At 27.0% G+C, this 21,835-nt stretch overlaps 1 protein-coding gene and 1 long non-coding RNA gene across 4 annotated transcripts in view; both read right to left on the bottom strand.

The window, feature by feature from the left end:
- The window catches only part of LOC126901879 (actin-binding LIM protein 3), a 28,770-nt gene extending 11,735 nt beyond the window's left edge, over nt 1–17,035 (bottom strand). For 2 of the 3 annotated variants that reach the window (XM_050678771.1, XM_050678772.1), the window contains exons 1-6: nt 16,910–17,034; nt 15,711–16,245; nt 5,019–5,117; nt 758–941; nt 518–645; nt 243–369 (exon numbers count right to left, since the gene is read on the bottom strand). In XM_050678771.1, the coding sequence (XP_050534728.1) occupies nt 243–369; nt 518–645; nt 758–941; nt 5,019–5,117; nt 15,711–16,143 (971 nt within the window). In that variant the 5' untranslated portion in view covers nt 16,144–16,245; nt 16,910–17,034. Of the gene's footprint in view, nt 1–242; nt 370–517; nt 646–757; nt 942–5,018; nt 5,118–15,710; nt 16,246–16,909 lie in introns of all 3 variants that reach the window. The other variant, XM_050678770.1, reaches the window with a different exon arrangement.
- On the bottom strand, nt 6,118–9,408 carry LOC126901891 (uncharacterized). Its single transcript, XR_007703143.1, has 4 exons — nt 8,975–9,408; nt 8,268–8,853; nt 8,000–8,133; nt 6,118–7,929 (listed from the first exon to the last, which is right to left on the bottom strand). It is a non-coding gene; the product is annotated as an uncharacterized LOC126901891 (long non-coding RNA).
- Nucleotides 17,036–21,835: the final 4,800 nt, after the last annotated feature.

Below are 21,835 nucleotides of genomic sequence, written 5' to 3'. Positions count from 1 at the left end.
AAAGCAGTAACTCAGAAATATCCATTTTGAGATTACAAGGCATTTGAATTCAGTTTTACTCTTCTTACAATAACTTTCATCATAATATCAACAAATTGGATTGAATTGGAATTAAACTACTAAGAAAATTGATAAACATATAACCTATATATCAGAATAATTTTTACTTTTTATATCCTAAAAAGTGAGAAAAAGTGAGTTACTGCCTTATTTGTTGTGCATATCAATATGATCATACACACCTTCCCATATACTCCCCATGAAGTACAGTCGAACATGCGTGGCACTTAAAACAATAGATGTGCCATTGTTTATCCAAAGCATAAAGGGCTTGACCATTTTTTAAATCCTCACCACACTCAGCACAATCTAAAACATATTGATATATGTATTTACATATATATATATATATATATATATATATATATACATCATTTGATATCATATATTATATATTATATAATATATGATATCAAATATAATTATAGTCTTAAATAAATTAAAATTTTAGACATACCAGTCTCATTATTAGTAGTTTGTCTAGATTGGGCAGACCCTGGTCGCTTCACTGGTATTTCTTTACATTTGGAACATAGGATTGATTTACCTACATATGTTACTAGATCACCTTTTGGACATGGTTGCCTAAAAATGTTTATATATAATTTTATTATTATAATATTTACAAAAATATTTTATTTAATTATATAAACTCTTGAGCTTAAGCTATCAATTAAAATTTGAAATATATTTATACCTGCAATGAGAGCAAGTGAAACACTGTTGGTGGTAAGTTTGTCCTAGTACAATGACAAGTTCATCTTTTATATAATCATTACAAACTGTACATTTTTTTCCAAAAAGCTTTTGATAATCATCAGGACAATACCAACTTCCATCTTCAGAAAAAAACAACCCCTGCACTAGCGAACGGTTACAAACTAAGAAAAAAACGACAAATCAATTATTTACATGATGTATTTTTTAACAATTATAATTTTATTATATTGTCATTCACACTGCTGCAAGCGTACAAATCACATAAATGTCATTGCACCCTTGTTGATGATAATGACAACAGATCAGTATATTATTATGAAGACAGTATTGTATTCACAGAATGATGTGTATACTGAAACCGTAACTAATTGTAACTAAGAATAATTTTAACTCTCTTACAATTTCTCGGAGACTATTACATTCATTATTGTTATACTATTATCCAACTATAACCACACTTTAGTATATATCAGTGAACGTGGTATGTTAAAAAAATGTCAGCAGCCTCAAGGCCCATTGTACGTGTCAACTCTTTAATGCAAAAACTACTAAAGCGCAAGAAAGAAACTTTGATTTAACTATTACAATAGAAATAAAATAATATCATTAACACTATACTTAACGAGAAACTAGAATTTTACCTATAAATTTTTAAATAATAACGAGTAAAAATAAAAATTTATTCTAATAATAAATATGTTATTCGGTTCACGCCAATTGTATAGTCATGTGTGGGCGTTGACCTTACGACCGAATTTCATAAATAATTCGTTCACAATGTGATAATTTTACTTTGAGAAACTGCCGTTGAAATCAGACACTACAGCCTTTTAAGTTCATAGACTAAATAATGCAGGTAGCATTATATACATAGTACACGATTTTAAAGGATGTAATTTTACAGCCCAAGAAGCAGTCCATTAAAATTAAATGAAGGATAAAAACTTTTTATTCTATACGTATGCTTTTAATGGGTTTTCTTTATATTACAAATTTATTGACGTAACACAGGATTATAGTATTTTCTTTTATCGTGGAGTTTTAAATAAAATTAATAAAACGTTGCATATTATCTAGTTATTATATTAGTTTATGTTGACAGAGCTTGATAAAGTAACAAATAAATAACATGGTTTGTTTATTAATATAAAAATCTTAACAAAAACACTCCATTAAACTACTTAAAAAACAGCTCTATAAGTTGTGATACCATTTTAGAGCTATGTTAAAATAGACTATTAATAATTAAACTTAGCTTGGCGACTTGTTTGGTTATCAACATATTTTGTACATTTTATTTAATATAATCACTATACATAAGCTATAAGGCAAATAGCCGTTACTGGGGAAGACAACCAACCGTTGATCATCACGTCACGTATCACAGTGCGGACATAAGCAAAATATCAGAAAAACAGCCGTTAGCGGTACGAACACCTCCGTTGACAACCGGTCGCTAAATAATGTACGGTATTGTGGAGCACAAGAGTTCGTATCAAATATCAATTTTTTTAGCTTCGATGCGAAGCTCAGAAGGTATTAATTTTACTATGATGTGTTTTTTTTTATTTTTTTTTATTTTTTCTGTCTGTGAACGCTCAATTTCAGCTTTCGCTGGACCAATTTTAATGAGCAATACGTCAAAAGATCACAAATCTTTAGTCAAAGACATTACTCTCAAAAATTAAAAAAAATTCCCTCGTTCTCCGAAAACGGGCGAAATCCTCAAAAAATTGCAAATTTAAAAATCGCTAACTTTAAACATTTTTTAAATTTTTTTTTACATAAAACTGCCATAACTTTTTGAAAGATGACCGAATCAATATAATTTTTTTATTTATAGATACCTTAGGTATTTACCTATCATTTGATATATTTTTGTCAACATTTGACGCTTTACCAGCCCCTAGATAGGATTTCAAAATGGCAACATTTTCAACTTAACTTTTGAAAATGATCCGGAAAGACTGACACTTTTATATATACTTTAAATTAAAGTTTATGTAATATACTTTATTTAAAAAAAAAAAAAAAATTTGACCTGTGGACTTGTCTTCATAGTGAAAACGGACATCAAAATTAAAGAAAAACGTACGATTTCCGTGAAAAAATTCTAGATTTTATATTTTATATTTTTAAATTTATATTGCTTTAACTTTTGGAAAAATATATGGATCAATATTATTTTTTTATAAATAATTGTTATATACCTCTTTCATCTGACACATTTTTTTTAAATCGCATCCTATCCCTTTATACAAGGGTGGTCAAAACTTTTAACATGCGTATTGAAACTAGGACATTTTTAGTTTAATTTTTTTAAGTGTCCCAGAAATACTGACACTTTTATATATACTTTAAATTAAATCTTATGTAATATACTTTAAGTTGAAAACAAAAAATTTGATCTCAGGATTTGTCTTCATGGGATTAATGACTACCGTATTCTAAAATATGCTATTTTTGTGTTAAAATTCTGGGTTTTGTATTTTATTTTAAAATACCTGACAAGGGGAGTACACTGATTTTATAAATATTATATAAAACAAATTGATATAGCATAGAAAGTTAAACTTATTTTTATTTTTTTTTTAAGTCGAGAAAAATAACTTTGAAATTCGAACTATCTTAAATTGCTATTTTTTTCAGTCGACGGAAGCGACATACGGTTGCCGAGTAACACTTGTGTTTTACGCGCTTGGGGTAAAAGGTTCTAATCCGTGTATGACAAGGAATTTTTTGCATTATTTTCTTAATTCTTTTTAAGTTAGAATAAATTTTCAATTCATTTGATTTTTATCAAATTTCAAGAAGAAATTTCTTATTCATATTAAAATTATTTTACTATATTTTAGGTTTTAGCTTCGATGCAAAGCTGAGAGGGTATTTTTTCAACGATACGTCAAATGATTAAACAGCTACTTATCCCATGTTTTCCATACAAACAATTAAATTCATTCATTTCTAATGTTATCAAAGTATTTATTGACGAATCAAGTTTGATATGATAGGTTTCAACTACAAAATTAAATCATTTTACTTTGTAATTTAATAATTTTTTTACTCTATTTGTGTGTGCTACTACTAGACTATAATATTCCAATTTTTTTGGTAACATGTTGTTATATAAATCATTTCTAAAAAAAATGATTGTTAGTTTCTCCTGAATTAACAATACATTTTTACAATTATAATGAAATTTTATAATACGCTCCATTGAGTAGATCTTTTTAACAACTTATTTTTTATTGTTTTTTTTAGTTAAAGTAAATCATTAAAATTAATTCAGTTCATATTTCAATTGTACAATCTTTTTAAACACTAAAAGTTACTAGGAAATAATTACTATTATTTTGAAGTTATCTATTACGATAAAAATTGAAAAAAATATTGAGCTTTTTTGATAAATTTACTAGTAATTATAAAATTTACAGAATGCATATTAATCTTAACGATTAAATTTTTTTAATTCTCATAAAATTTCCTATTTAATGATGTCAATTTCAAACTTGCAAATTAAGCTAAAAGTTATGGTATTAAATTAATTTTTTTTATTATAAACTTTCACAAAAATCAACTTTAAAGGATTAAAAAAATAGGTTAAATATGTTATTTTCCTTATTTTTCACATATTAATAATCAAAATTAGTATTAATTTAAGACGATTTTTTTTTGTTTTTAATTTTTTTTTAATAATAAGTAATAATATTAAAACTTAGTAGTGATAGAAAAAGTCTAATTGCACATTTGAAAACGATGTGAAAAGTTGATTTAGAAAAGGTATATTTTTGTTTCTGATGAAGGTAGGTCCCTTGTAGTCCAGTGTATAAAACTTATAACTTTATTATAAGTAACAAACATTTTTTAATGAAAAGTATTGCATCAAGCCCTTTAAATTTTTATACGCATTTAAAGTAAAGAAATATACAACTACTTTATTATTTTTATACTATCTCAGTAAAAATTACAATATTAAATTATTGAAAATCAATTTTATTCTAAATTTAATTACTATAATTATTATGTATTCATATATTATAATTATAAATCAAATAACTAATCGAGATAAAATTAAGGGAATAAGAGTTATTGTTGCTTTTGAAATAATCTACCAAATTCTTAAAATTAAACACTATCTACAGATTTGCATCGAAGCGTTTCTTATAATAGTGTTTATTTTAAAGGATTTTTAACAGTTATTGCGACCATGTTGGAACAATAGATAAGCATAGACTCACCTGTGCACTTGAAGCATTCAATGTGAAAATATTTATCGCCTTTGATTTTTAGTACTTCACCGGAACACTTCTTTTTGCAACCACTGCAATATGTTTTACCTTACAACAAAATAAAATAATTATTATTAATTTTAGAATCAATTTATATTAAAACTGAAATGTAAAAATAGTTTATTATTTACACTTGAATCTAATAAAGTAACTCCGCCTAATTTCTTTTCTACTAATACCATACTAATAAAACAGTAATATTTACCGTGACTTAACAATTTGTTTAATATTAAATCTTTCAGTATTGGACCTTGGCATTTTTGAGCTTTAAATTTTATATTATTTTATTGGAACTCTACATCAAATATTTTTAATTAAAATACTTTACATATAAAGCAAAAATAAGTCTCAGACGCAGTAGTGGAATATCAGCTATTGGAATACGTAGACAGTTGATACTCAGCCAAACAAATTCTTATACATGAATACGCATATGGCCAAAATAAAAATACACAATCGTTGCTAAACTTCTGATTTTAAACAACATAAATATGCCGGTTATCTCAGGGATACTAGTTCTCCGGCATACTACGTATACTATTACAGTGACATTTTGATAAGAAACAAAACATATTGTTACAAAAAACATTTCTGCTGTTCGTTGGGAATAAACCACTTGAATAGAATGGCGACGTTTTATTTTTAACATTAATCTCTACATTTAAAAGGCGTCCACGACAAACATCTCATTTTTAAATTAATCCAGCAAAACAACACGATGGGGAGATATATCTTTAGACTGTTGTATGATATCACTGTAACCGCCATATTATATTCATCAAGAGAATTTTCATAATGATTAACTTACTACTAGACATCAACAAAAAACAAAAAGATTTTTTGTATACTTAAAAATTTAATTAAGATGTAATATATGGATTTAATATAAAAGGTGATTAATTTATCATGAGCTACATGTTTAATCGAAAATAAACATGAATAATTTTGAATAATAATAATAATATATATATAAATATATTTTTGGTTTCTTTTAGTTGCATATTTTTTTCAATTTTTCAATTATGATAAATTGATAAAACGTGTAACTTAAAGAAAAAAAAATTTTCCAAAAAAGATTCTTACCATTATTTTTATTTTTCAATTAAGTGGTTTCATTTATCATATTTATCACCCTGCATACTTACATTGTGATTATAGAAGCTCGCAAAGTAATTTGTAGGAACTTTTAAAACCCGAAAAAATAATAAAAATATAGATTTCTAGGTTAATTAACTGTATCCACGTAAAAGCTTTGATAACTGAGGTAACCTTGAAGAATAATCGTCAGAAAAATATTACTAAATCTAATTTTGACACGCCGGAAGTAAATTTTTTTAATGTCTCCGTGTGAGCGTTCTTATTTTAAACTATACACACAATGAATAATTAAATTGTTTATAATCTAATATACGCGAATCATAAACAATAATATCGATAACCCATTAAATGAACAATGAAACGATAGTAGACATTAAGTCTCTGATGTAATATTACGGCGTACAAGAAAAAACAAATGTTACAAGCAAAATAAAATAATTTGTTTAAAACCTATAAACAAGATAATTTCATTGAAAATTTAATAAAAATAATCTCAATTATTCCTCTAACATCAAAAATATAATTTGAAAAAGACATAATTATAAAAAAAAACTTGCACGAGAAAATTCTTGTAAACTAATATGACCAACATTATTAATGAATATAACAGCGGAAAAATAAAAAGTACGGTGCACATGCTCATAATATATAGTTAATACAAAAAACTGATTGATTTTTCATTGACCGTTAAATTTTATTTAAAATAATAATTTAAACAATTTTCTGTTTTTTGCTTATAAAAGTACCAACTTGATTTTTTTTAAAGGCAACATACATATTTTACTAGCTTAAATATTAGAATATGATCTAACTAAGAAAATGAATGGCTAACAGCAAATTTTGAACTATTATTTGTGAAATTATGAACATTTTTATATCTAGATGGGAGAAACGCGACAGATTAATGTATAATGATAATAATACAACAGGCTCCAGTCTTTATTAAAAAATGTTAATTACTCGAAATACTGATTCAAAATTTGTTATCAACCAACCATTTTTTTACATTTAAGCTAGTAAAATATCTATGTTACGATTAAAAAAAAAGTAGGTGACCTTATACAAAATAAGGGATCAGTCTGAAAAATTATGTACCTGAACAATATTTAATGAATTATAAATCGAAAAATAAATAATTCTACACAAAACTAAAAAAATAAATTCTCAACATTATTATCATTTTAGAAAAAATTTAGTGGTCAACTATAAAACAATCACTCTGTATAGATTGTAAATACGTGAGCATTTTTAATCGTTACAAAAAATGAAATTAACTATTTCCAACTACATGAGTAGTCTGAGAATTCCCAAACAGAGTTCTCTTAGACACACGATTTTGGATGAAATTCAAAACTAATTCTAACTTTTATCCAGTGGGCTCTAAAAGTGAACACAATAAAATCTTAAGCATATATTTCCCCGAAACAGTCTATATTTGGTCTCTCATTCGGATAACGTTTATAGCTAAAATAAAGGAACACTAGGAAAATAATTCAAGATTTTATCATTTGCATGTTACTCAAAAGTACAAATTCAAACAGGAGACATCTGCTTTCTCTCGGATATACTTAAAATAATCAATTGTCCAGTGTGTGGACATATGAGACGTTAGACGCATTTTTATTACTACGGTGACTGCTACCATCATAAAATAACTGCTACACCCATGGTCTAGTAATTATGGCTGCTCGTCTCTATCGACAACATTGTACAGCAAGACAAAAAATGCAGTAGTTCGTTGATGGCGATCGTTCAGCCGTGACTTAAAAAACACGGGCATTTTTATTAAGTAAAATTAATACCACTACGTTTTCCACGATGATATTACATACCGGTACACGTTGTGCTCTATATCACAGCCTATGTCGAATAATTTTTTTCATAACCTCCAATACACGTTTCAAAGCGAAAATTGGCCACTAATACCACGCGAAATTAATACAAACAACCGTGTACAAATTGTAATCTGTAAAACATGACATTACATTATACAAGACATACGATTCATAGAAAATGATTGTCAAAGAGTACATTTTCAAAAATTGACCTTCACATTTCACACATAACTACTAGAGAAATATTTCTTAAATTATATTTTACCTGACGCGATAAACTGAACAGAGCTTATTGAAAGATCGTCTTTATTTTATGATTTTCTACGAAAATAAATATTTAAAGCAAATTAAAAACTTTTTAACCGAAAATGACCAATTGTAAAACAATGAACGCTTAGAAGTCAATGTGTTCATTAAAGCGGCAGGTATGTTGCAACATAGGCGCGACATATTAAATCAAAACCAATTGTTCGGACAGCGGCCTGGGCGTGTTCATTTGCTGATGTTGAGCTTCTGCCTTGAACAATGTACACACTAACACATAGAGAGGTCATCGGAACGTAAACGTGTGCTGTATTACATCGGATAGGCGTTTGGCATATCGCCTAGAATATTTTTCCCCGACAAATGATTAATGTGTCCCTCTTATAACAAAAATGTGACGCACAAAAACATGAACGATATCGTTTGGTTTCTCATTTTTTAAGTAATATTGTTTTAGACGTGCATCTGGTTAATCTTTACAAATCTCGAAGACACGGCCGTATGCTCGACAAACATCATAATAATTTCGCTTAATGAAACGATAAGGATGGTAATTGTCTGCGCTCGTCAAAATTGTTGCGCGCGACCTTGTTCGCAATCATTNAAATCTCGAAGACACGGCCGTATGCTCGACAAACATCATAATTTCGCTTAATGAAACGATAAGGATGGTAATTGTCTGCGCTCGTCAAAATTGTTGCGCGCGACCTTGTTCGCAATCATTTCAATATTATTACGATTATCATTTACAACAGTAACACCAGCGCTAGTGTTTTTTTTTTCCAAAGTAGATATTTTCTAAATATCTCTCACTGAGGAAGTTGCAAGAAAAACCACGAAACGTTTTTCCACATAGTATCACGCTTCGAAGTAAGCCATCCGCCGAATGAGAATAATTACATAGTTCTGCCAGACTTCTCAACTGCTAATAATGGGTTAAAATACCATGGGATGTTTACAATACACACGCTATTGCTTACGGGTTTCGGCTACTATTCAAACAACCGACACCGGTATTAAAAAAAATAACGAAATAGCGATTGGATCATTCCAATGATCATCGCTCGTTTGTCCGAATTACAAACCAATTCGACTAGAGCAAATAAAAACTGGATACGATTAAATTGCTTTTTTAAATAAGAAGAAAATTTTAATTACTTTGACACATTTTGAAGTTCATAACAACTTCATTAATGAATTGAAAATAAAATAATTAGTAATACGTTTCGATTCGTCTTAGTTTTTATTATATAAAATTCTTTGCGTACCTCGAGTCACTACACCTTAATACTTAGAATTTCAAATGCTAAACTAAAGCAATTACAGAAACCGGATAAATAAATACACTTGTTCAATCGATTAAGGCAAAAATGTTTACTTGCGTGAAGCCAAGAACAACACATTACGGCGATAATGATTGTTTACTTAGTATACTATGTAAAATGTAAATATATTTTTTACTATTAATAGGCAATATTGTTTTGTGGGATATTTAACAATACTTCTAATCGGCTGCGGCAAAGTATAATCATTAGTTATATCGACTCTGACGCAAAGTGATTTAAACCATTTTCAATATATAAAGAATAATAAGTATTTATAGTGTTAACATTTATATAATCTTGTGCCTAAAACAACACTATCCTTATCTAGTATTCATTGTTAATATTTAACTGAAATTCATTTACAGATTTAAAAAACAATATAATAAATTGCTTTAAATACAATTGTAAATACAATTTGACAAGGTCCACAGAACTATTATTTTAAGTTGTATTAAATAAAATAATATTTTTGTCTAATTATTTCGAATAACTTAGTAATAATGCTCATAAATATTTATGGCTATCTCTAATGATACAATTTTACAAAAAATACTAAATTTTGGCAATACTTTCAACCAATCTAAAAGATACTAAAAAAAAACTAATCTCCAATAATACATACAAAGAACAAAAAAATCAAAAAGGCAGCAGTAATGACTTTTGATGGATCATGTGAATTACACATAACAATAATAATAATTAGAGTGAATAAAAACAAAAATTATCAAACGCAATTATATACGTTTAAATGGATAGTTAATTATAAAAAAATTATGCGATGTTAAAAGAAAAGCTCGTAAAAATGATTAATATTACAGGGAATATTAGCAATCGATTAAAGATAACCATAACCATTGCTTTATTTTATTAACAACATATCTAGTCGCATTAACTACACATATCAGTATAGGCCTTGAAAAATCTCTTAATGCACCCATTGCTAAATTAGAATAGTCTACTATTTATATAATATATGAACTGTATGTTATTCTTAGATAAATTCTCCACCCTTTTATTTCGGATATAATCTTTCATCTATTAATCTCTAAATTATGAATATGTGAAAAAATCGACGAATTATCTCATCCTTTATTTCCAACGAAAACAAATCATATCAATAAAATCATTATTATACTAGTTCGGTAGAAACAGACACTCTTATGTATTTCAAATACATTTATGCGATAGGTAGTTAAATTAATTATTAAGACCTTAGGAGACATGTCACTGTTTTAATAACCCTATAGTAAAAGAAGAGAACTAAAATAACTGTGATCCTAAAATTGGCCTTAAAAAACTTATCTAAAGATAGTGTTTCTATGCAGTTCATTTTATGGATGACATTAGCGCCATTGTAGTACAATACCGTGTTTTACATAAAATTTTGATAATTATCAGATTCACATAAATAATAAAAAAAAAGAACTCGTTAATATTGATTAATTTTCGTTGTTAATTTCAAAATTATACAAGTTAAACTAAGTTAAAATGTGCAAAAGTAGTACTTAATTCTGTTCAAAAATGTAAGTGGTCTGGTAGACCACTTGGCTTAAAAATGATATCAATCGATAGTTTTGGCGCCTGCATAGGGTTTAATTACCTTCGACAACAGAATAAAGTAAACGTGAAACGAATAGCAACTTTTTATTAATCCGCCGATTGTCATAAGGTGCAAGCAGTAAGGTTTTTACACAGAATGAAGGGGCGACAAAACAGGATATCCGTTTGTATAACTCGCGGTTAAATTCATACAGGCCCGTCAATTCTACTAGCCGCCTAACAACTACCGTTGAATTACATGCATATTATATTTATAGATGCTGATGACTGCACACACCAGGACGTACAGGACATACGTTATTTTTAGCTTACTGGCGTCAAAAACACGAGTAGAGGCTAAACCGGAGGCAACTCAATCAATCCAAGCAATTTACCAAATTATAATAAATTAATTTAATATATTAGATTAAGTATAATAAAAAGTATTTCACATATAACACAAAAAAAAATAATCATTGGTATTTAAACGTTACTACTCATTCGAAATTAATCAATTATAAATTATCCATTGATAAAATTAAAAAAAAAAAACAGCTGAGAAAATATTTTTCAAAGAGAACAATAGGATTAAATGGAAGCAATTATAAAATTTTAATAATACTTGTTTGGTATACACGCACGAGTTTTTGAATGTTATAAATAAATATTCATCACTAAATTAAAATCTATTTTGATTTTAAACAATAAAAAAATTACCCATTAAACTTTTGAAAGAGTTAGCACTTAGCGCATTAGCACTTAACTAACAGATAGCAACTAACTTAGTTGCTATTTTATTAAAATAAAAGTGTACGTGTAACGCTACAGATTTATAGTGAGATTTTATTAACAATGGGAAAATTAAGTTTCTCTATACTAGTAAAGCTAGATTACTAATTTCACAATTATTTTTTTTTCTTAGACTGTGTTAGTTATAAAAAGAGTCACATTGATAACTATTACATTCTTGAAGTTTTTACACAGATAAAAGTATAATAATGATATGTATTTTTTTTTTTAATTGAATTTGATAAATATAATAAATTGATTAATCCTAATAAGTAGATTTTTAGTTTTTAGATAAATTGAATGCAATGCATTCTCTATTAACGTTGAATGAAAATTTATAGAAACTTTCAAATTATCATGATATGTATGATGGATTGTTATAAATATCTTGCTCTATTAACTCAATGAAAAGCATAGAAAGTTACACTAGTTTAAGAAAATAGTAAGCTTACGCCCTTTTAGCATACCATTAAGAAAATTAAAAATTGTACTATTACAAATTATATATTTCCGGTATAAGACCACAAACATAAAAAATAGGCTTTAGCAGTTTGTTATTAAAATATATAGTAAAATAAAAACCTTTAATAGCAAAACTATTAAGATTACTATCAGACCTAAACAAGTAATAAAAATAGGTCACGAATACTTTTGATTAAGGAGAAAAAGTATTAAATACTTTTACCTAAAAACCGGTGACGAATAAAACAATGCACTGTTATGAACAAGGTAAAATATCAAAAGAGATTTAATTTATTTAAGTCAATCAGCAAAATATTGTACAATTATTCAATGTATTTTTTGGATTTGCAAAGAGCGCGTTAAAATCCTATTACATTGCATCACATCATAGTGTAATACACAAAATTCTGCAGCCAACGCTGTACACTCGAGGCGAATGTATAAGCCGTTAACTACAACCACACACCGAACACATGGACTCCATGTAAGCATGACATAATCATTTAATGAGAAAGTGCGCGCGAAAAAATACCAGCAAATATGCATTAAAATGGAACTAGCAAAAAGTAAATTTACAATATTACTAATTGTTATAATAATCAATATAGGTTTTACTTTTAAGCAGATGTGTGCAATACACACATAATAACGAGGTAATCATTCAAATACTACAAATACTTTGTATTACAGATTTCATTAAAATTATAGTTATTTAAAACAATTCATTAAAATCAATAACGAAATTTTGACCGACAACTATAAAATAACCTTATGGTTTATACAAATTATTATAAAATTATGATTATAGTTTTTTATAGACTTGAGCTTTTTCATAAATAACAAGGAATAAAAATAGGTTCCTAATTCTGATAACTTAATAAAACTTGACAAATTTAGAATCTAGGAAAACCGAAATTTTGATTATTTATAAATATAGTGTTGAAATTTGGGAACAAATGTCTATATATCAATTAATTAACGTATAAGGGTAAATTACTAATAGCACTACAATACATCTGACATCATGTAATCAATGAGACTTAAATGTTTTCTTTTTTAAACGTCTAGAGTTTATTAATCATGATTCATATTTCTATCTGATGGTTAATCTCAATTGAGCATTCATTTCTTGAAGAAATAACTCTCTATAGTCAAATAAAAATTTAAGTGAAAAAAATACAAATGTCGCTTTTTTTTTTTTTGCGAAATGCTTGTTACAAAGAGAAGAACAAATTTTTCTTTTCGATTTATAACTTCATCGAGCATTAAAAATTTCGTCACAATTGCAGTGAAAACTAATTCATATAAAACTACAATTTTTTATTTTGCGTGCAGACGCATTAAAATTGATAAAATCATTACCGCAGTGCTCTAAATTAGGGCGATATAAATCAAACAGTTTTTTAAAATAGATAAGAGTCACGAACGGCCTTGGCGTTCATCATTATGACGAGAGGTGCACTACAGGTGGACGGGGATAAACGTAAAAAACATGAAAATTATTAAAATACGTCATATGCGATAAAGTTGTCCTAAAATTCAAAATATTATTAAAAAATATTTGTACATAATCAATCGAAAATACATAAAAAAACAAATATTGAGAATGAAAATCAGGGAGACCGAAACGGATGTTGAAGGTTTTCTTTTTAAGTGAGACAATTTAAACGGACGGAACGACTAACGACTGATAACCAAAAAATAAATAGAACAATTTTCAAAATTTATAAAAATGTTCTCATAGATATCTTTTTATAATGATAAATAATAAAAATAAAAAAAATACAGAAAACATTTCAAAACAATTTTCAGTTTTGGATATTTGATTATTCGAGTTTCAGATGAGTATCGAATGACTTGCGTTCTACTACAGTACTTTCTTCGTTACGATTACCCATAATATGTAATACTGTTTCGTTTAAAAAAAAATATGCTCACCATAAAGAAATACATTCTAGTAATTACTCGTCCTTGACACAAACTGGATAAAATCTGTTGTTTTTTGTAAATTTAGGGGTATAAGTAAAAAAAATAGATACACTGAATATATAAAACCATGGCGGATTTGAGAAAATTAACACTAAGCATAAAAAATAATACGACCTTGGACATAAAAATCAGAAAGCCTAAAAAGTAAATATATTTTTATCTCGGTCTCAACAGAGACCTCCTCATAAATAACCATTCTAATATTTTATAACGATTCATTCATATAAATCCCGTTTGGTTCAGAATTTAATGAATTATCTGAATTTAACTTTTAAAACACAAAACGGTTGGACATTTTTTGAAATTAAACTTAACTTAATTTCGGAACAATATGCGAGGTTATGTGGTTTAAAAAAAAACAACAAGTAAAAATTTCTACACAAAACACCCCATTTGGTAAGGTACATCACTACGACAGTTGTAACTACTTTCACTTTAAAAAAAATAGTTATTATTTAAGCATGTAATTGCAGTTGGCTTAAAAAGATTTTATCATCTTTTTTATTGTACATATTATTTCATTACACAACTACTGATATGATACAATGAGCTGCAATCGTGGTACACATGTTATATGAACATATGTTATTTTTTCTTAATAAAAGCTCCAATCATAAATAAAATAAGTGCAAAATAAGAGGGGATACCGTTTTACATACGTATTGTTTTTTAGGTACCGTCACGTTTGCAGGTCTTCGTTAAGCGTATAATATAATAGTGTACGTGAGTACGATACTAAAATTCGACTATTTAACAGACATATTCCAACTATTCTTAGGAAGAAGAAATCCATTATACAAAAAGTTTTCTCATTAAGATAAAATTAAAATAGCTATTGAAAATAAATTTTCACAACACGTTACCATCCCATTCCATAATAACTTAAAAATTTTTGTTTTCACGAATATCAGCGGTTGGCTTTAGTGTTCCTAGCTGTTTAATTACGCTAGAAGTTACTGACTAAAACATGTTAAATAGTCGCTCTTGAAAATAATAATAGTAACATAAATATTAATACTAATTGTTTTAATACTATTTAATATTAGCTGCTCGTGCATTTAAATAACTTTCAATGGGGTGAACTAGACGAGTTTTAGAGACATTTTCAAGCTAAATTTATGCTCTGAAAAGTAACTTAAACTAAATAAGAAACATTCATAAACAATTCCATCGTCATAAATCACCGCAACAGTTATTTTTATTTTAAAAATGCAATGACTAAATGTAACAAGTTCGTTCAACTTATGAGAAACGATTTTTATGAACGACTTTGAGATGTAAACGGAGGACTGGTACCTAATACGGAAAAAGCATCGCGCTAACAAAAACCGTTTGTTTACCTCTTTTTACGGCTTTCTTCGGATCGTCTGTCTTTTTCTGTTCCGCTTTCTTTTTGTTTGCTTCGACAGCGGCGGCTGCAAGGGCTGCTTGTTGCTGTTTTTTAAGCTCATCCTTTTTCTGATAAGACGTTTTTTTATCAGAAGCTATAACTGTCGAGGGCTGCTTTTGTTGCAAAGGAGGCTTTTTGTTGTCCACGACTTGATGTGGTTGTACATTCACAACAGGTGAGGTTACGCCTTTGATGTTATTTTTATTATTGTTGTTGCCGTTGTATGACACATTTTCGTTGATGATTATGGTATCGGTGATTTTGGGATCGGGGTTGCGACGACGCCTAAACGATCCGCTAAAGAACCCTCCGCGCTTTTTAATAGGTTCAGAGGATTTGTTCCCATTTTCCACTAAAACAGGCGATGATCCACCTTTTGTCATGCTAATTGCTTTTAAAAAATGCAAATGAAAACAGCTACCCACAAGTTTCCACTAAACTACCAAATTAACAGTCAACACGTCACTTTTGAATTATTGCCATATCTAACATATAATATTTAATAAAGATAAAATTTTTTAAAAATAGCTATAATTTTTGAATAAAAATAGTTGTGCATCCGAAAACTCATTTTTCCCATTCTTCCCTCTCTTTAATATAAGTATTATTTATTATAAGTTTATTATTATTTAGATAAGTGAATGAGAGTTGATAATAGATAGGTTTACTTTTGTTATATTATTTTAACAGGAATAATTTCGCTAATTACACACCGCTGTCCACGAATACAATAGGTGTATAAACAGCGGTGACAAGGTTACTTTGAATGTCATTAAAGTTAAAAGACATTGCCGTTTTTATAGTAAAAACGGCAATGATGATTTTATCACTTGGATATCAAATAAAAATTAATAAACGCCACTAAAATTTTAAATCATTAGCTCAGTAGAAAACTTGGTAAAGACATTTTAAATAAACACTACTCCGAAAAATTATTTAAATTACCAAACCTAATTGAACCTAAAAACAAAAAACTGTTCATTGCAAAATCATTACGATAGCTTTATGAATTAAAACTATACACTTTTAAAAAATGTTCAATCTATTAAATCATTCATTTTTTCATAAAAAAATAAATAAATGCACTTTAATCGACAAAGAGTTCATAAGGGAAAGATGTGACAAATGAGTTTCGATTTACACACATACCGGTCACGATTTTCAAATGAAACTTACGGCAACGGCACAAATAACAATATGACGGAGCACACGATGAACAACACCAGCCCGCGCTCACTCGACGATTGAGAGCGGACAGGAGAGAGAAATAGCAGTTTTGAATAATACTACAAGGCGGCCGCGGTAGGAACACCGGCACACCGGGTCGGGGGAGGTACGTAGAATGTGTCGGCTTTATAATAACTGCCGTCGCAACTGATGGCGATGGGGGAATAACATTAAAATGAGTGTGTATGCCAAAAGCGTTAGTCCGCTACTACCGTCGTTTTTTTCCAATCTATCATAAGGCTGTTCGAAAAGATACTCCGAATTAATCGTCGCGTAATCTTACAACATATCCGTCAAAAATCACACTAACGGTATCAAAGTGAAACCAAAGATTACAACAGACGAGATTTACTCAGTACTGTATCATTAGAAACTTGTATACAACTTGACAAATTTAACAGTGCGGCTGATGACTCATTCACGACCGAATCCCAAGCGTTTAACTAAACTCTGTGCCACCATCACGGATTTCAATCATATTGATTAAAGCTACCCGATTAAATAATAACTTCTTTACTTATTATACGATTGTGAATATAAATTTAAATAGCTAAGAACGTGTTCAGCGTGTAAAATGAAATAATTTTTTCGTGAAAAACATTATATTGAAAAGAGTCTCAGGATTAACAGATTAAATCGGTACATGATATTGTACATAAACTTCAAGAAAAAAAATTACGTTCAATAAAACAATAATTCTAACAATTATTAGGCTAAAAAAGTTTTTACATTAGTACATGTAACCGTTTACAAAAGTCACTTTACAAATACTTATTTGTTTAGCGATCTTCATTATTAAAATAAAAAGTAATAACTAGGGGATAATTATCATACATTAGTTTCTATAAAAAAAAACAATAAATCGTCAATAAAATATAAATTAACAAAAGTATATTTTTCAAAAAATGAAAGCATATTAGCAGCAGAGAATTATTAAAAAGACATGTGATGACCCCGGATATTTATGTAGGGCAGCAGGTTCATTAAAATCAAGACTATTGGTTTTCTTAATACTAAAAAAAATGACACAATGTTAAATACAATGAATTTGTTGATTTGAACAATAGTGACAACTATTGTCTTATGAATTAATTCTTGAAAGCGATTAAAGGTAAAGTAATTCTTTAAAAGATCAATAATAAAATGCATTTTATTCACTGCAAGCCACAATGATATTGCCATAAAAGAGATCAGTGTGGCTTTAACTACCGTTATGTGCAGTAGATTGGAAAATTTTTTAAGCAGTTTATATCAAACATATATTATGCTTTATACATGCAATAAAGAGTTTTTTTACAATGATTGATAAAGTATATTTCTGTGGTTAATATTTAAGAAGCCAAAACCTAAATAAAAATTAATTTTTCTAATCTTCCCACGATACTAAAATTTTATTTTTTATTTTGATAATAAAAATAAATGTTCACTAAAATAAATATATACTTTTTTCAAAATACAATTATAACAATACCACAATGTTTAATTTAATTTAACTCAAATTAATCAGTTTAATTATGCCATACTGTATTAATTTAGATTCTTCTTAATTGAAACAACTTAATATTTAATTGGTTAGACTTTTATATAAATTAACTAGTTATTATAGGGGCAGTTTTAACATTTATATTGTTCTTCAAAAGAAATGTACACAAATTATGAACTTAAAAGTTGAAATTTATTTCTATATAATCTACATTTTTAACTAATCAACATCAAATATTAATTTTAACAAAAATAGTTTATTAAAAATAAACATTATTGTATAGGGTGACAAATATCTATTGGATACTCGACACCTCGAAAATCCTATTAAAATCTACACAAAATTCCTTTTACGATATTTTTGTAAGGTATCAGTATTTGTGTGAATATTATGATTAATGATCATAATGAGAAAAAACACATCCACGCTGTACAACACAAATGAAACGCATAGCTATAGTAAAAAACAGGACAAAAGAGAGCTGAATGAATGAAAAAACCAAGTACAAATTTCACAATAGTTGAAGATAAAACTGTTCTTCGTCATCTACAAAACATAAAATGATGGTAAGACTAGATATTATTAATTATTTTTTATTTATATGCATGACATCAGATTAATCATAATTAAAACGTCTTAGTATCAAAAGCAACAAAATTTCGACTCGCTATTTAATTTTTTTTAAACATATTTACTTACAATATTACAAAACATATATGCAACAAAATTCATTTATTATAGTAACTAAAAAAATTATAACTTGGGCAAAAATAAATAACTTATAAATATTGATCAAATTAATTAACTTATTACGGACTAATATGTTTGTAGTTGATAACACAATTAATCCTTTTCTAATATAATGATAAAACAAATTATTAGTCACGTTCCACGAGATTGAATACTTTCAATAAAAATACTTTGTTTTTATACGGGAAGTATGATTTTTACCTTATTAGAACATAAATACATTTTTATAATATAAATAGACTGAATTTTGAAGTCTTCGGGCCTCAGTTTTGGTAGCTTTAAAATAGCACTTATTTTACTCATTCTTTCAAATTAGTGCGAGATAATATACAAAATATTATTGTTCCGCGGTATATAAATAAGAATTACTAACGTACAAGAAATATATCACTAAAAAAAAACAATGAAGAAATAAATACACTGTACAATAAGCTATTTAATTCATTCATTTTTAATACTGATATTATATGAAGTAACCCTGCTGAGAACTACTTACCAAAAAACATGCTAACTATTCAATTTTCTAATCCGTGTTTAATTAACGATATTTCTAGATTTATTACCGATTAATACAATACTATTTTTTATAATAAGATACACGTATAAATGTTAAATATAAAAAAAATTAGGAAAGACTCTTTATGAAGTCTAGTAACTATGTGTCCAAATCAACTTCAAACATATGACTGAATTATTATACCACAAATTAAAAACGTAATTTAAGATATACATTAAATACGTGCTAATATATGAATTAAATTGATCACTTGAATCTGTCTATATGTATATATATATATACATATGGCCCTGAAAGTCTAGTAGAGAACTATGTAAACTTTGAAGCTAACTCGTAATTGATAACTATTGGGATAAGGGTTTTTTTTCACAAACGTCTATCTTAATAGAAACCACTCAAAACTAACATGAAATATTTTATAGCAGTATCAATAGATTTTTATTTACATTCGATTGTTTCGCTACAAACTTACACGCGCAATTGATAAATGCTTAAAACAATAAAATTATAACCATTAATTACACTTAAAGTTATAATGATATTAATGACACTTATTTGATACTAAAAAGAAATGTTAATATTAATATATATATATATGCTCCTATTACTTTAACTGTAAACAATTATTCTAAACTCGATTAAAAATGTCAAAGATAATCGACTATTTTTGTTATTAAAAAAGTAAGCCAGTTTTATTATTATCAATATTACTAATAATTATATATATATATTTTTTTTCAAAACTTCTCCAACAAAAATTATTTATAACTTATAACTTAGTCATTAAACATAGACGAACTTTAACTAATTCAATAATCCTGTAATAGTACAGTGTGGTAGTATCATAACAAATAAAATTTTGTATGGATTAATATGTCTTTTTTCTCCCCTTAATATTATTATTATTACCTTATTATTATGCTACAAGAATGATAAATGTAAATTGAATATTAATTTTGTTATCTGATTAGGTTGAGGGAGTAGTGAAGGAACAATAAATAGTATTAAATTAAAAATTTAATAATACACTTTAAATAATTCTTTTTAGAATGAATTCTATTCAAAAATAATTCTAGGCAAAGGAAAAAATCAAGGTGGCTTCTAGAAAAAATACAGAGTATAAGTTCTAGTCTTTCATTATCCTGAGTTAAATGCATTTAATTACAATAAGTATATTTAAAATAAAATATAAATACCTAAATACATTAACATTTTGTAGGAAAATATTATTTGTTAAACAAGAAAACATTTCACTAAATATTGAAGGAATAGTGATTGTTTTAAATCCAAGAGAATAAGCTAATCGATCATTAAATAATTTTATTAAATAACTCCATAAATTAAATTAAAGACACAGTGAAATTATTATACTAGAAAATGAAAAAGATAATACTTTGAACCACTTTTTTCATTAAGCGTAAAATTAAATTAAAAATTACAACTCAATATACATTTAAAATAAATGAGTAAATAAACACAAGGTTAATAAGTAAAACAAAACAATTTTAATTTTATGAACTGCAACACTTTGTACATACATCATAAAATAAAAATATTAAGAGCTTTCTTATAACACAATATCAACCCAGAAAAACAACTTTCAATAATAGAATATCCATAACTTGTTGCCTAAATTTAAGGAAATACTTGATATTTAAAATCAAAACAAATTTTTTATAGCTAAATAATTTAAAACACATTTTTTAATTTCTATAATTTTTTTTGAGTTTTATGATTTATATAATAACCTAAATACACAGTGAAATAAAAACAAAATAATAAACAAAAATTTGATCATTTTTATTGAGATAGAAGAAGAGATATATAAGATACCTTTTTTTAATTTTATTCTACTGGAAAACATTTAACTGTACTTTTATACATAATAATAATTAATTAGTAGTATTACTAAAAATAACTAACTATTCCTTAATTAAAAATAATTTTAGATTCTGAATGTAAATAAAATTTGATTCAAGTTCAAAATAGTTATTTATACTGTTATTTTTACTAAATAAAATATTTTTAGACAACTTGACTATTTTTAGTTGATTTCCTCATTTTATAAATTAATAAGTTTAAAAGATGAACAACACCA

This window comes from Daktulosphaira vitifoliae, unplaced genomic scaffold, assembly GCF_025091365.1.
Source record: "Daktulosphaira vitifoliae isolate Bord-2020 unplaced genomic scaffold, ASM2509136v1 Scaffold_3, whole genome shotgun sequence".
NCBI lineage: Eukaryota > Metazoa > Arthropoda > Insecta > Hemiptera > Phylloxeridae > Daktulosphaira > Daktulosphaira vitifoliae.
This window is presented reverse-complemented; position numbering and strand designations above follow the sequence as displayed.